This window comes from Diuraphis noxia, unplaced genomic scaffold, assembly GCF_037042655.1.
Source record: "Diuraphis noxia isolate RWA-SAM2 unplaced genomic scaffold, SU_Dnox_SAM2 contig0001, whole genome shotgun sequence".
In the NCBI taxonomy this organism is placed as follows: domain Eukaryota; kingdom Metazoa; phylum Arthropoda; class Insecta; order Hemiptera; family Aphididae; genus Diuraphis; species Diuraphis noxia.
The window spans coordinates 29,607,286-29,622,787 of NW_028301711.1; the positions used below are offsets into that span (position 1 = coordinate 29,607,286).

At 25.8% G+C, this 15,502-nt stretch overlaps 1 protein-coding gene across 2 annotated transcripts; it reads right to left on the minus strand.

Annotated features, from left to right (window-relative positions):
- Nucleotides 1-6,504: 6,504 nt before the first annotated feature.
- On the minus strand, nt 6,505-15,197 carry Capr (Cell cycle associated protein caprin family member). 2 transcript variants are annotated; one of them, XM_015511543.2, is made up of 10 exons: nt 14,600-15,197; nt 11,259-11,492; nt 10,012-10,173; nt 9,048-9,209; nt 8,887-8,989; nt 8,677-8,831; nt 8,428-8,574; nt 8,058-8,355; nt 7,424-7,666; nt 6,505-7,364 (listed from the first exon to the last, which is right to left on the minus strand). In XM_015511543.2, exons 1-10 carry the CDS (start codon nt 14,675-14,677, stop codon nt 7,246-7,248), a joined length of 1,701 nt encoding a protein of 566 aa, XP_015367029.1. In that variant the 5' UTR covers nt 14,678-15,197; the 3' UTR covers nt 6,505-7,245. The 2 variants fall into 2 exon arrangements, with proteins under 2 accessions (XP_015367029.1, XP_015367030.1); XM_015511544.2 differs by lacking the exon at nt 11,259-11,492.
- Between the last annotated feature and the right edge of the window lie 305 nt (nt 15,198-15,502).

The following is a 15,502-nucleotide window of genomic DNA, read 5'->3' on the forward strand; positions in this document are numbered from 1 at the left end:
TTTGTCACTATTTTTAGTTTTTAAATTTTGTATTTGTTTATTTTTAGTGTGAATCATTTTTTGGTAAATTTGTATCTTTGTTTTTAATTTGGTTATTTTTTTTTTGAAGTTCTGTATTATTTTGAGTATCTGATAATAAGTTACCTGTAAACAAACATTGAAGTTTATTTGATTCAACTATCTTATAAAATATATTGATCCATTATTTATTTTTTTAAATCAAATCAAAATTGTTATGTGATTATTTATTTGACAACTGTAGATAACCAAATAAGTTAATGATGTATTTTTTTTTTTTTTGTAATTCAATATAAATTAATTAATTAAAATTATTTATTTAAAAACATTTTTTGAATTGATACTAAATTCTCAAACAGAACATTTCTAAAGTAAAAAAAAGTAATTAGGAAACTTACATTCAAGTAAATCTTCTGGTTTCATAGAATTTTTGTCAAAATTTAAAGAACGTGGCATAAATATTCTTTTATTACATTTTTTATTTACTGAAATTTTAAAAAGTTCTCTACCTGTAAAGTAAAATATTGTACAAGCTATTATAATAGTTAAAATTATTAGTATTGAAGTTAAATTAATAAATTGTACTACCAATATCATTAGGATTTGGGTTTCGAGGGCTCCACCCAGGTTCTTTCCTCTCAAATTGATTTTCAGTGTGGTCAATTTTTGCCTTTGAGAGACTTTCAAGGTCTATTTGTTTTTCACTGTGATCTAATGTAAATTAATATTGTATTAAATTGTTGAAAATTAAATTAAGTAAAAAAGTAATAAATCACATATGCATATTTATTTTTTAAACATTTGAATTTCTTTACCAACTAATGATTTTTCAGGTGATGCTGCAGTAGTATCAGTAGTTGATTTATTCATATCTGGCGGTTGCCACGATGTTAACACAGGCACTGCCCATTTGTTTAAAATTTTCCTAATTTTAATCAAATAAGTAAGACATTTTTTTAATTTTTTTTTTTTTAAATCAAATCAATATTACCGAACTCCGCTTGTATAATTATAATAATCTTCCTGTTGAAAATGTTCTGAACAAATGGTATAATTTTGTATTTTTTTTTTTCCATAATTATAATATTCATTTATTATTTTTTGGTTTTTACACTGATCAAGCCATAGTATGCAACTAAAGTAGGTAATAATATTTCAAAATAAATTTTTAATTAACTTAACCTAATTAATCTAACTTGGTTTTCTATTAACTAAATCATGTAATTATGCCATGTAGGAATGTAACCATTAGAGGTATTTAAAAAATGCAATGTGTTTTTAAAATGTATTTTTTACAATTCAATTAGGTATCTGACACACTCATAATTTATTGTTTTAATAAATTATTTATTCTAATTAATCATATTACTGGTTACAGAATAAATAATATTTTTGACCAATTATTTCTATGAAAGTATGAAATGTATAAAATTATAAAAATCTTAATGAACTACCACAGGTTATATAATTGTATTTGTATAGGTACAATCTGTGATACCTCCTTGAAATGGCCAAAAAATCTCCTTATAGATATTTGACTATAGTCAGTGGCGTAACTGAGGGCTGCAGACCATGCGTTGCGGGGGGCCCACAGTAATTTGAGACCATTGGTTTAAGGGTTATATTTGATACAACAATATATTAGGGGCCCATTTTTTTATTTTTGCGTGGGGCCCAAAATTTTTTGTTACGCCACTGAGTCTATAGTACTTACCTGAGTAATTAGAATAACTATACACTTACTAATTATCATCTGATGGAAATTTATGAAAACTTAAACCTCGATTTCGTCGGCTGTTATTTGTGCAACTCCAAAACGAACAACTTTTGTGTGAAGGCATTTTATTTTTTATTTTAAATTATAAATTAAATTCATGAAGGCTCATTACATAGAAAAGAGATATTATATGCCTTATATCACATATTTATTATAAACATTTATGTTTGTAAAAATAAATGTTTATTTTGGTTATCGGATACTATTTATAGATATTTATATTTATATTATATTTATAGATTCCTTAAAATAAAACAGAGAGCGGGTGTTTTTAGATTCTGAACTAAGTGATGAATGTATTGATTTTACAATGATGTTTTTTTTTTATTGTGTATGTGTGTAAATCATAACTTGTCGAAATAATGTTTTAATTTCAAACATCAGAGGTGGTTACCTATAGCAAAGTAGGAAAGTATCCTTGGTACATTATAGAGGTCAAAAGTAAAAATTTTCCAGTAGTTTTCAAAAAAAAAAATCGGGAAACGGAAATTTTTACGCAAAACCAGTTTTCGACAAAATCGATTTTTTATATGACATATGATTTTTTTTATTTGACTTTATCATTTTTTTTCAGTATATTTTGTTTCATGCTTTTCTCAAAATGTATGAAATTTTTATTTTTTCACCCATTTATTTAATAGTGAAACCATTATCAACTTGATTTTCAATTAGCAACCCATATTTAAAGTGTCCTAAATTAATAAGGTTATTTTTTTTTTAATTTTATCGTTCGAATTATCATTTTTGTTAATTTTTAGCGAGATATAGCTTTTTAAAATTGGGCGGTCTTCGTATTAGTATATTAATATGAAATTCAGTATTTGACACATAGAGCGCGTCCGAGTATTTTCAGGGGGCTATGTCGTCTACAATTATCATTGTTTGTCCCGTATTGTCATTTATAGTATTTGGTCGAATTGAACATATCCGGCACACCGAGTTTTTTGTACTCTATCACAGCCCACATACGTAGAAATACCTAATAATATTATCAACAACAGCTACAACCGTTGAACCATTGTATCTGTTCTGTGGTTGAACCGTCAACCATATACTGTGCAAGTTCAACACATTTTAGTCTATAAATGTTTTTATGTGCTATACCTAGGTACTTATGAAGTTGAATTAAACATAATGTATCATCGTAATTTAAAACAAAATATTATTTATAATATATAGTTTTTTAACAATGTAATATAATATACGCGACTGTTTAATTAAATATTAATTATAGATAGTAGATACTAATTATGACGTTTAAAAAATTTTTTGAGTAATATAATATTGTAGTCTGGGGATTTTTTTTCCCGATTACCAATTACCATTTTCACTTAACGGCCTCATGACTTAAGCGGCCCACCGAATTTTACACGGAAACTCACCGGGCCAATCCGACCCTGTGACGCCACCACCTCAATACTAGTGGATTTTTATGCGGATTGTAAAAATCAAGATGTACACAATACGGTGCTGTCACTTCGTACCTCTGATTAAGAGGACGTTTCACCCGCATGTGTTGTCTCCGTCTTACAAGTGCGTAACATTGCAAAAACTGTTTTGCGCGGGAAAGAACAGAGAAAGATACAGTTATAACTAAGAAACGAAATTTTCACCACATAAAAAGGTGAATTTTGTCTGTGCAATATCGTTTTTATTTTTTCGATATCACTTATACAACAAAAATTCTTATTGTTTTATAATACATTAATTTTGCGTTTTTTAAGCATGAATAACTTTTTTTGTAGTTCTGATATCGAAAAAATAAAAACGATATTGCACAGACAAAATTCTCCTTTTTATGTGATGAAAATTTCGTTTCTTAGTTATAACTGTATCTTTCTCGGTTCTTTCCCGCGCGTAAAAGTTTTTGTAATGTTACGCACTTGTAAGACGGAGACAACACATGCGGGTGAAACGTCCTCTTAAGAAGAATCCACACGGACATTTGTTTTATCCGTCTTACAAGTTACAGACGTACAACATTCATACGTCTTGCTCTATAATTTCTAAAATTAGAGTGAATTTACCATCACTTTTAAAATTTAAAAATATTATCTAGAGCATTTCTGAGAATTTTATTGATATTATTATTATTTTTAATGGTAATTTATGTCCATTTTTTAATTTTTTTTTTTTGTACATTTTAAAACGATCATAACATACTTTAAAATAATAATATCAATAAAATCCTCCGAGATTCTCTAAATATTTTTGCCTTCAAATTTTAATTGAGGTAAATTCAATCTAGTTATAAAAATTGCATGCAAACCGTATTCTTATATGAACGTTAAATTTGTTATGTTGTACGTTTGTAAGACAGAGACAACACAATTTTAGTCTTTATTTCACTGCGGCAATTGACCACCAGGAACACAAAGGACAATTATTTTGGTCTTTTGCTATTATGGTATAGGTATAGGCATTGATTATAGAATAGATTCTATAATCAATGGTAAAGGTATAGGTAGGTATTTTATGTATTCGACTATTTCGACTGCACATTGACTGTTTAAATTTTTTTACTGTTTTTAGTTTTTGTGAGTTCTACATATTACTTAATATTAATCTACAATATATTATTTAAATAATATTATGTGACTTATAACATGTAAGATACAAAATGTGTATTATAGGAAGTTCAATTTTCACGATTAAATTAATATTAAATATTAATATTTTTTGCATACTCTAATACCAAGGCAAAAACATTTTTCAATAAAAATATAAATAATTCCTTAGAAAATTTGAAATACTTATTATTTTTCAGCGCCCCCGAGAAAAATGTTGAAAATCCGCCAGTTTTAAATCCTAATAATAACCACAATTGTGATTTTATATGATATTAAAAAATATAGGAATACAGTTGTTATTATAATTTCAAATTATAAGCATCAAGTAGGTATACTTGAGAAATACTAAATAGATCCTTCAGGCATTCAAGCATTGACTCTGTATCATTTAATAAAATGTTATACAGCCATGTAAGAACAAAATACAAATGAATTTCATGAATTAATCAAATCAAATTAAATTGCACAAGATTCAGGAATATACTATGTGGTATGTACATCTGTTCATAACCATGACTTACAAATTTAATATTTGATTATTATTTAGTCCTCAAGACCACAATTAGATTTTAGTATGCAACTATAACATAGTATTATATTCATATTATTTGTACTGCTTAATCACACCTTTGGTATTATTTCTTTTTTTTTCTATACTATTATTGAGCAAATATTGTACAGATTATTTATGTCTAATAAAAATTAAAAATAATATATTATTTGTAGATGTCGTTAACAAAAGGACAACTTTCGTAATTCCTAGTACCTAGTCACTTGTCATCAGATTTAATAAAAATTTCAATTTAATTTTAAATATTATATGGTAATAATATGATGTGTGCTAGTTATGAACTATTTTATTAATTAGTTAGTACCTACACCTTTTGTAAAAAATTCTTTATTGCACAATATTATTTATATTATGCATTAATGTATAATACATTTTATTTTCACGGTTATATGTTTTTTGATGAAAACACCTCAATTAGGATACCTGCAGGCTACTTAATTCTTAATGATTTAAACTTTCAACACTAATTTTTCATCATATTATCTGATATAAAATCTAAAAAAATGTATTTTTTAAATAACATATGTCATTGTTTAATTTTGTATGGTTAAATCACAATAAGACATAAATCATTATAATTAAATTATGTATAGCAAGATAACTTGATAATTTTGTTGAAAAAAGGACAACTATTTTCTGTATGAAAAATGGTTTTATTTTCACTGTATATTTTAAAAATTTATCTTTTTGATTTTTATTACTATTACTTATTATCTCTGATTCACGTATCTTGTTAGTGGCTTGAAAATACACTATAATCATTAATCGTCAAATGTTAATATTGTATCATTTAAAAATCTAATTTAATAGCAATGCAATTTCCTCGGTTTTGTTAGATTTAATTTGTTCCTTAGAATACATGCATAAAAAATAAATTTGTTTTATTTTTAATCTCATTAAATATGTTAAAGGTTATTATTATAATTAATGGTATTATTTCCAATCCTTTTATACGCGTGTATGTGTATTATATCATTAATTATTGTAATCTAGAACACTGATAAAAATTATGTTTAACTGTGCTACTGTGAGCGCATAAATGCACCACTTACAATGATAGTGGATTAATATACAGTAGGGATGGGCCAGTTCTAAGAAAAATTATCGATTCTGGTGATGTTCGGTTCCAAAATATTTCACACCTAACTTTGGTTCTCGATACTTGTTCTTCTTTAAAAAAAAAATCTTAAAATTAAGAATAGTAATTAATTATTATACTATATAATACTAAAATTTATTGTGTATATTAAATGTATAACATTATGATTTTACTACAGTATTCAATTAAACATTTAGAAATAATTAATAATAAGGAATAATAAGTAACTTATTACTGTATCAATTAGTGTGAACCAAGATAAAAAAGAACTGGTACCGATAAAAATTTGTATAAGAATCAATAACTGTCAGTTATAAATATATATATTAATATTAGTTCCATAGAATATCAATCTTAGAGTTCTTAATTAAAACTCTGGTTCAAATTCAAATACGTAATGCATTTTGTGTTTATAACATTATTACATTATCATATAAAACATATAAAATTAAATGAATAAAACAAAATATACACTATTCAGTTATAATATAATTTCCATACATATATTCAGTTTCAATTTAATATATAAATGTAAGAATAACTATAAATACAATATATAAAATAATACAAGGAATCTATAAAGGAATTCGCCAAGTAATTGATATTATTTAATTACACAATATGTATAGTTACATTTTCTTGAAACTAATGAAACTTGTGATTCATTATAATATAAATTATTCTAATAACATAAAAATAATAATGATGAAATTGTGGAGAGAACATAATGGAATAATAAAAATCAGAATAATCCATTTATTATGTAGAAAACCACCACCAAGAACAAAAGACGCCAAAAATATCCCATGACTTAGTAATTTATTAATTTTAGACACATATACTGCAATAACATTCATAAAAAAATTAATTATACCTAAAAAAATTGTAATAACATTAAATATTTATCTGTTATATGCATTTTTAAATAATAGTTATTATTTTTAAGTGTACAGTCACAATTCAAGAAAAAAAATGCATAAATTGAAGTAAGTGCATATTTTGAGTTCAATGAACTCAAATACTTAAGAAAAAAAAAATACGAACAATTGAATTATGAGGATATATAAGTATTTGGTATTATATAAAGAGCCTTTAAGAGCTTATACGGGCTCTCTAATATTATCTAAGAAGTTCAAATTTAATAAATGAAATGTATACTGTTCAATTTCCACAGTAGAATATTTAATTAAGTAATAAATTGTAAGATTTATCAGGTTTGCCGTGAGATTCTAGAATAATCGTTACTCATGTTGGTATTGCTATTGGTTTTATAAAAGCGATTATTATGAACATATGAGTTGCCTTGTTGATAACCTCGTGATGGTCCTCCTGTATAAAAATACATTGTTAAATATTATTCATTATCAAATATAATATGCATCACCAACCTTCTCCTGAATATGAAGCTTTGGATTTCATGGAAGCAGATCTTTTATTAAAATCATTTGAGTGGCTCCTAGGATTACTACCATTAGAATTAGTATAATGCCCAATATTACGTTCTAGCGATTGCTGCCCGTAATTGGTTTGATAATACGTTGAATTATTAGAGGAAGTAGTAACAGGGTATGATTCTTGTTTATTGGAAACCACTGATTTTTGCAATAACTCATCGAAATTCTCTGTGTATCCTAAATTGATAATTTGTTTTAAATAAACTTTGTTAGGTTGAAATCTATTGGGTAAGAATAGGCGAGACTTTCTTGAATTGGAATTTTACATTACCTGAAGGTTAAACAGTCGCACATTGCATGTTTATAAACAAATTTAAACATTTAATTCAGATTAAAATTTTAAAATAAGTACGTATGATCGAGAATAAAATTAGTACTCTAAGATAGTCTTTCATTATATTGTACTTAAATTACTTATTTTTGTAATATTTTTACCTTTTACTAATAAATATTAATATGCTAAAGTACTAAATCAAATTAAATTATTTAAAATTATAGGTAATACCTATATCCTATCTTTTCATAGTACATTAGAACATTAAAGTTGATAAATAATCATTTTATATACCGTTAGTAACTAAACCGAAATTAGAAGAGGAATGTTTGGGTGATGGTTGAGTTGGTTGTGCTGGTGATTGGTTTTGTTTATCTACTTCAGCCATTTGAACCCAATTGTTTTTTATAAGCCAATCATTATTTGTGCTGTCATTTATAATTTGAACCATTGACCAATTTTCTCTAGGTAAATTATTACTATCTCCTGATTCTGTTCTACTTTGCCAGTTTACTTCTGTTTTTCCTGTCCAGGAATTAGAATTAGAAACATTTACATCCACAACATTCTCTAAATGATTTTGTTTTGTTTCCTAAATAAATAAAAATTGTCACCAAATAAATTGATTTATTTGGAATAAAAAAATGTTGTGTAGAATAGGTACCAAAGGTCGGTGTTGTGGAGGAGTAGATAGTATTTTTAAAATTGCATCATCTGTTGGTCCATGATTACTGTAAACAGTAGATGAAAATGTTTGAGTTGGTATAGAATTCATGTCAACGCTTATAATATCTTCTTCAAGTTGAGAATCCTGAAATAAAAATAATGTAAAACCAATTTTTTTAAGAATTATTATTTAGTTTTAACATTTTAATTGTGTACTTAATAATATATATTATATAAATATAAATACCTGTAAAAAGTCAAAGGATGTATTGAATACTGAATCTGTGGTGTTTTTACTTTTTTGTGGGTTTTGTTCAACTGTATCTCCACTAATATTGTTATTTGTAAAATAAATTGTTTCAATTTTGTTTGAAGTGAATTCCAAATTAGGATTGCTGGAAACTAAACAAGTAATGATGGTTAAATTAATTCAAAATACCAATCATAAATAAATTACTTGGTATGTTATCTGGTGAATCATCACTTATGGAAGCTATTGATTGATGAATATCTTGAGGTGTTTTGGTTTTTAAACTTTTATCTTCATTTGTTGTATTTACCTTAAAAGTAATATAGTGTAATTATCATACATATAATTTAAATAATTATTGTACTAACTTCTTTATCAACATTTTTAAGTTTTACTATATTGTTCAGATAACCACTTTTTTCAATTTTTAATAAACATTCTTTTAAATCTGCATAACTTGTACCAGCTACAATATTAGGTCTACTTTCTATAAGCTTCATGTAGTGCTTGGAAACAGTCTTAAGTTGATCCTATAATTTAAAAAATATTAACAATTAAAATATCAAAAACACTAATATATTTTCGTAGTAAATAAAAATTATTGTATTAAACATAAAAAAATAAAAAAATAGAGGTTTAAATAATTTCCATGTGCGTCTTTATTTGTAATGTGCTAGCAATTACAAATCCAATCTGTACATACATTTTTATAAATATGTAGTGTTAGTTCAAAAAAAAAAAAATAATAATAATAATAAATAAATAAATAATATAAAACCATTTTTTTATTATATAGTATATACCTATATTTTATAAATAAGATAAATATAAAAGCTATTCAAACACAGTTAGGGGGGGAGGGGCTATGGGTGGATCTCCCTCCCCCTAGGTTAAATATAAAATATAAAGTTATTGCATGAAATAAATTTTGTTATGACTTCTATTTTTGAGTATTTATTGTATTTAATGTGAAAAATATTTCAACCCCCCCCCCCTGGAATTAGTCAAGGACAGCCACTGATCAGTGACATGTCACGGGGGTAACCAGGGGGGGTATATAAAAATGAATTCAAGAGTTATGTTCATACTCCTCGCTTTTTTCAATAAGCAATATAGTTTGAATTTTGAGAGTATCTAGTTAAAGTTAAAGAAAAAAAAATTTCTAATAACAATAATCAACCAATCGAAACATTCAAATACACATGGGAAAAATAACACTTGAAAAAATAATTTAAACAAAACACGTTCTAAAATGGGAGTCATATTTCCCAAACAACCCCCCTCCTTGTATTTATCACTGGCTTTGTTAGTTTTTTCAGTATTATAAGTTACCTCAAAAAGTGGTTTTCCTTCTTCTACTCTTCGTTTTGGTGAAACCATTTTAGAAAAATATGACAATTTTGAGAGCTCATCATCAGTCAATTGTACTGCACCATTATTACCAGCTAATAAATCTTGTTTAACAGTTTCATCTTTAATACTTTCCAGAATATTCTAATAACAAAGATATAAAAAATGATAATATACATTTTTAAAATATTGATTTTTAAAAATATCTACAATATAATGTTATGTATAAGTTAATCAGAATTATTGAAATATTAATTAATAGAGGATGCTTAAATGTTAGTAAAATATATTAATAAATTAAACCAAATGAAAACTTCAAATTTGGTTTTTAGTCCATAGTAAAATTATAAGTTTTAAAACTCAACAGCAATTTTGGTGTAAGACTAAAAAAACTACAATCTTAAAAAGTTTTAATTATCTAGCAAGAATTTAGTTGAAATTGTGAAGAATCTGTATAAGGTTATACATGAATATTCAAATTAATATAACAAGACAAGGAAAAATTACTCATAAATCAAATAAATGCATTTACCTAAATTAGAAACCAATAAATCAAAAGTTATAAATAATATTTTATCAAACAACAATTAGTTAAGGCAAACAAAAACTTATTCATAGTAGTGACCAGTGAATTAGACTAATTGCATCCCTGAAGAGGTTTGAGATTAAATTGAATATGAACACTAGCCTAAACCATAATATGTTAATATCAGAAAGGAGTAGTATTGAAATAATTATAAGGAATAGATTTATGCATGTGTTTAGACTTTAGAATTTAAATATCAGGATAAAATAGTAAGTGATTTTATTTACTTTCCTATAAACTTTAGTAACTATGATATTATATACTACTCGTATAATTATTAATATACCTATGTCTTATATTATAAAGAAGTATAATAGATAGATTTAGTATCTACATCAATTACAATGTATTTTAAAGGACATTGTACTAAAAAATTTGGTTTTTAATAGTATACGATTTATAATTTTCCAAATGAATAAGCATGAGAGTAAATATACTCAAAAAAAAAAAATAAAAATTCAATTTGTCAATTTTTTTTTGTTTATGAATTTTTCTACATTAATTTATTAATATAAAAACTAAGTGTTTTGCATATTTAACAATTTATCTCAATAATTTAATAACTATAACCTATATACTAGCTAATTAAACAACAATTGTTATTTTCAATTATTTGATAATTTATTTTGCTACAAGAAATTACCTGAAAATTTAAAACCTGCTTGATTTTACTATCAATTTTGGTAGGAAGTTTTTCACCATTTGTACTATTTCTGATTTGTTTTGCTGTTATTAAAAGAGTATTTAACTGGTCTTTCAGATTTCTTGCAAAATCTAAAGTACTAACTACTTCATTAAATTTTGATGCAGCTAGTAATTGATCATCACTCAATCGCACTCCTTCTTGTTTTTGTTGGAGGTATCCTTCTAATTTAAGCTAAATAAAAATAAAAATTCTAAATTAAGTAGTCTAATATAAATTATCTTAAGCTGTTATACCTATAACTGAATATAATTTATAATAAGATCAGAGGTTCTCAAACTTCACTGTACAGCCCATTTTGATAATTGTTCAAATTTTAGCAACCCACAACCTCGTAATGACTTTTTTTTGTGGATAATTAATATTTATGTGATAACTTTTAGTCTAATGGAGTAATGGTGAAACGTCTCAATTACATTTGTAACTGTTGTGAATAATAATCAGGGCTTGTATTTTATAGCACTAAAAATAACTGAAATATGACCTAAAAATCCTTAAGTAAGATCTATACTATAAACTTGGCTATAAACTCATAAAAATAGCAAAAAACAAAATTTATTCTCTTCATAATTAAAAAAAAAAATAATACCTCTGAAGGTAACGCAAAATATTCTAGACAAAAATGTATAAATATAAACCATGTAACCAATAGTCATAATTGTTTACTTGTAGTTTTGTGGGGTTACAGCCCCACACCTTCCAATATATACTTAATTATCTAGACCAAATTGCACTAATGCCAATGCATTGTTGCAGTTGTTAGGTATTATTATTTTATTAATGTATGAAATAACCTTCAATCTCGCCTTAAATACCTCAGTAAAATATACAAAATTAAATGTAAAGCTTACATTTTTAACTTAAATAGAAATGTCAAATAATAGATAATATTTTTATAAACAATTAGGTAGGTATGATATTTTATATTTAAGTAGGTGCCCATGTAATGTAAAAAATAATAATAATAAAAATTTTTATTTAGAATTAGAAAGGTAATTAGATAACAAAGTATGATTTATAATAATAATTATAGTATAATTTATTATACATTTTTGTATTATTGATTGTTTTACTAAATAGTATTAAAATGTTTATATCATTATTATTATTATTTCTACATTAATGTATTTATTATTGGTATTTTAATTAAATATAAAACCATGCAGTAAACCATAAATAACGAGAATACCATTTAATTCATGGGCATCTGATTTAATCAAGGAAACTAATATCTTAAAGAAAAATGTTGGTATATATGTACCAGGTATATCTTTTATTCTTGAGTGTAAGTTTTTTTAATGATAATTGATCGATGATATGGAATTTCAAAAAAACAAAAAAGACTTGGTTCTTTACTTTTAACAGGCTATCTTTTTATAAACATTTCAACAATTTTTAACGCAGTTATTGTACCAATATGAAAAAAAATTTAATTTTTTTAAATGGTAACAACTATATTTTTCAATAGATTTCAATTAAAGCTTTTTTTGCTGAAAATGTTGATAGTCAAATCACCAATTATGGTTCTTTAGTTTCTATAGTAACTACAGTCCTCTAAAGTTAAATTAATGCATAAATAATTTGAATCGAAATAATTTGTATAAACATATTTGAAAGAACTAAATAATTTTTTTTCTTTTAGTCATCATTTTATACAGTTCAATCAGTAATCAGCACATTCCGAAAAAAAAAAAAGTTTTGAGACAAATGCTAACAAAATTGTTGGCAAACATTGTTCTTTATTTTCATTTTAAAATACACTTACCTATATCAAAATCAATGTTATTACTGTAATTTATTATTATAATGGTTATTAATTAATTAGGTACTTTACATTTATTGCATCAGTTATTTCTTACGGCTGTCATGTAGTATGCGGTCTACCTGCGACCGGTCGGTTTTTACATAGACTTGAGTTTATCTTTAATAGATACACTTCAATTTTTTTCTTTGGTCAACATTTTATCTTTATTGTCTTACATAGATAACAACATACGACATTTTGTAAAAATATGGACTCAATAGCTCAGTACGTCATTTATTGCACGACACCACAATTTATATTTTATAATTTATACACTCAATATGTTGGCAAAAGATTTTTATTTAATTATTAGTAGTGAAGAATCAACCACAAATTTTTTAATTGGCAAAAATATCATGGCAAATCATGAAAATTCCAAATGTCTTAAGTGTGGAATTTATACCTACGTAAGGAGAGAGGTAAGGAAAGGAGAATGTAAAATTGCAAGAGAAAGAGATGTCAAACAACACAAACCTTAAGGTGAGAAAATTATATTCTTATATCCATTTAGCTAATTTTATCATAATTATGTGTACTATTATAGGAAAGATAATGTTTTTTTTTGACAAACAAATTTTTAATTATTAATTTTTTACAAGGTATTACTATTACTCTGCAACACTCCTGGGAGCCGTGACACACAGTTTGAATACCTCTGATTTATATCAATTTTTCAATTCAAAAAATTAATCAATTTCTTTAACTTTATAAGATTATAGTTAATAAACAAGTCAACCAAAATTAATGATTAGACTATCAACATTTTCAGGAAAAAATTTTACCAGAAACCATTAAAAAAAATAGTGGTTATCATTCAAAAAAATAAAATTTATTTATCAATTGGTGCAGCTGTGTGTTTAACATTTTTATTAATATGTTGTGCTAAAGGGCACACTCTTTGGGAAACACTAATCTAAATTAATAGTTCCTGGTAAAAAATATTTACACCATCTTTTTGAAGCATAAAAACAAATTGTTTAAAAAAAAATTTTAAATCATGAGGGGGTTGATAATAAGGTGCATTTCAGACAATAATTTAAAAAAAATGCTAAAAAGATAAAAACACAAATAAAATTGGTATCAAATTTGTAGATTATACGGTATAATTTATACCTAAGAATGATTATGTAAATGTAAGGTACTAAAAATAACTTCTATAATAAAACAAGTAGGTACACGTTTTGTTTTTACATTACCTAAATGAGATTTGGGACTGAAATTAAACAATTATGGTCAATTATCTACTAAATTATTAACAAATTTAAATAATAGAAAAACATAATGAAACTTTAATGTAAACAGCAATACAATATGAGCATACTCTACAATGCCGAACTAAATTATTATGATACATACGAAAAATTAAATTAATATTACGGTCAAATGAATATGTAGAGAAAACGATAGAAATCAAACGTTCGTCACAAGGAAGAAAAATTATAATTTACAGCGATTAAGCAACGTCCGTCCAAGTTACCTTGCGTTTTTCCAGGTTTCTAATTTTGTGTTCGATGATCAACATCGTATTTTTCATCAGATCGTCGTTGGAAGTCATGTTTTAGCCGTTCGGATTTGGTTCGTTAATGGTCGGGACCGAGAAAAAGCAGACGTCGTTCAAGGCACAATACTGCACAGTGTAACACGGGCGAGCTAAACGACGAATTTTCACGAATTAATATTGTGGCCAAGGACGACGCACAACGGTCTAACGAACGCGAGAAACGAATAGATCGAAATCCAGTGGGTTTTACCAGATGGACGACCGATAATAGTGTACACAAAGCCCAGTGAAGGACGAAAATAGCAACGAAATGAAACGATATTATTACAATATTATTATCCAATAAATCACTGGGAAAAACTGTAGGGGGGAAGACAAATGGACGATAAGAGAGATGTCACGAATATACAGCCGTGGAGATGTACAACAATATCGTTAATGTGTAGCAGTCTGCGACTTGACCCTGATAACGACGAACGATTTATCACGGGAAACAATTATTATTACTATTATTTAGGTGGTTTTGTTATTATTATAATACAGTAGCACGGACGTGTACAGTAACTGTAGTGATGGGCACTATCGAGTGAAAAACTGAAAACTATCTAATTACTCGATAGTTTTAAGCTATCTATTAATTCGATTGTTTTTATAATCTAAACAATCGAACTACCTATACTATCGAATAATCGAACTGCCGATACTCGATGCTTTCAGTTTGAATAGTCCTATCGATATTTATAAAAATATTGAATAATTTATACTATAGTCCGCTTGAATAAAGGATAAAAAATGGTGTTTTATTAAGCTATTAAAAAGTTAAAACTACATGGGCGCAATTTTTTTTTTTTTTTGGGGGGGGGAGGCTAAGAAGGGCTA

Bases quoted from the DNA above. Each gene is read 5' to 3' on its own strand.
- Capr (XM_015511543.2), bottom strand. From the start codon at position 14,677: ATGACTTCCAACGACGATCTGATGAAAAATACGATGTTGATCATCGAA. The intron at 8,356-8,427 runs GTACCTATTCTA...TTATTTATTTAG, and splicing joins CTCCACAACACCGACCTTTG to GAAACAAAACAAAATCATTT. The intron at 7,365-7,423 runs GTTGGTGATGCA...ATTTTTATACAG, and splicing joins AGCTTCATATTCAGGAGAAG to GAGGACCATCACGAGGTTAT.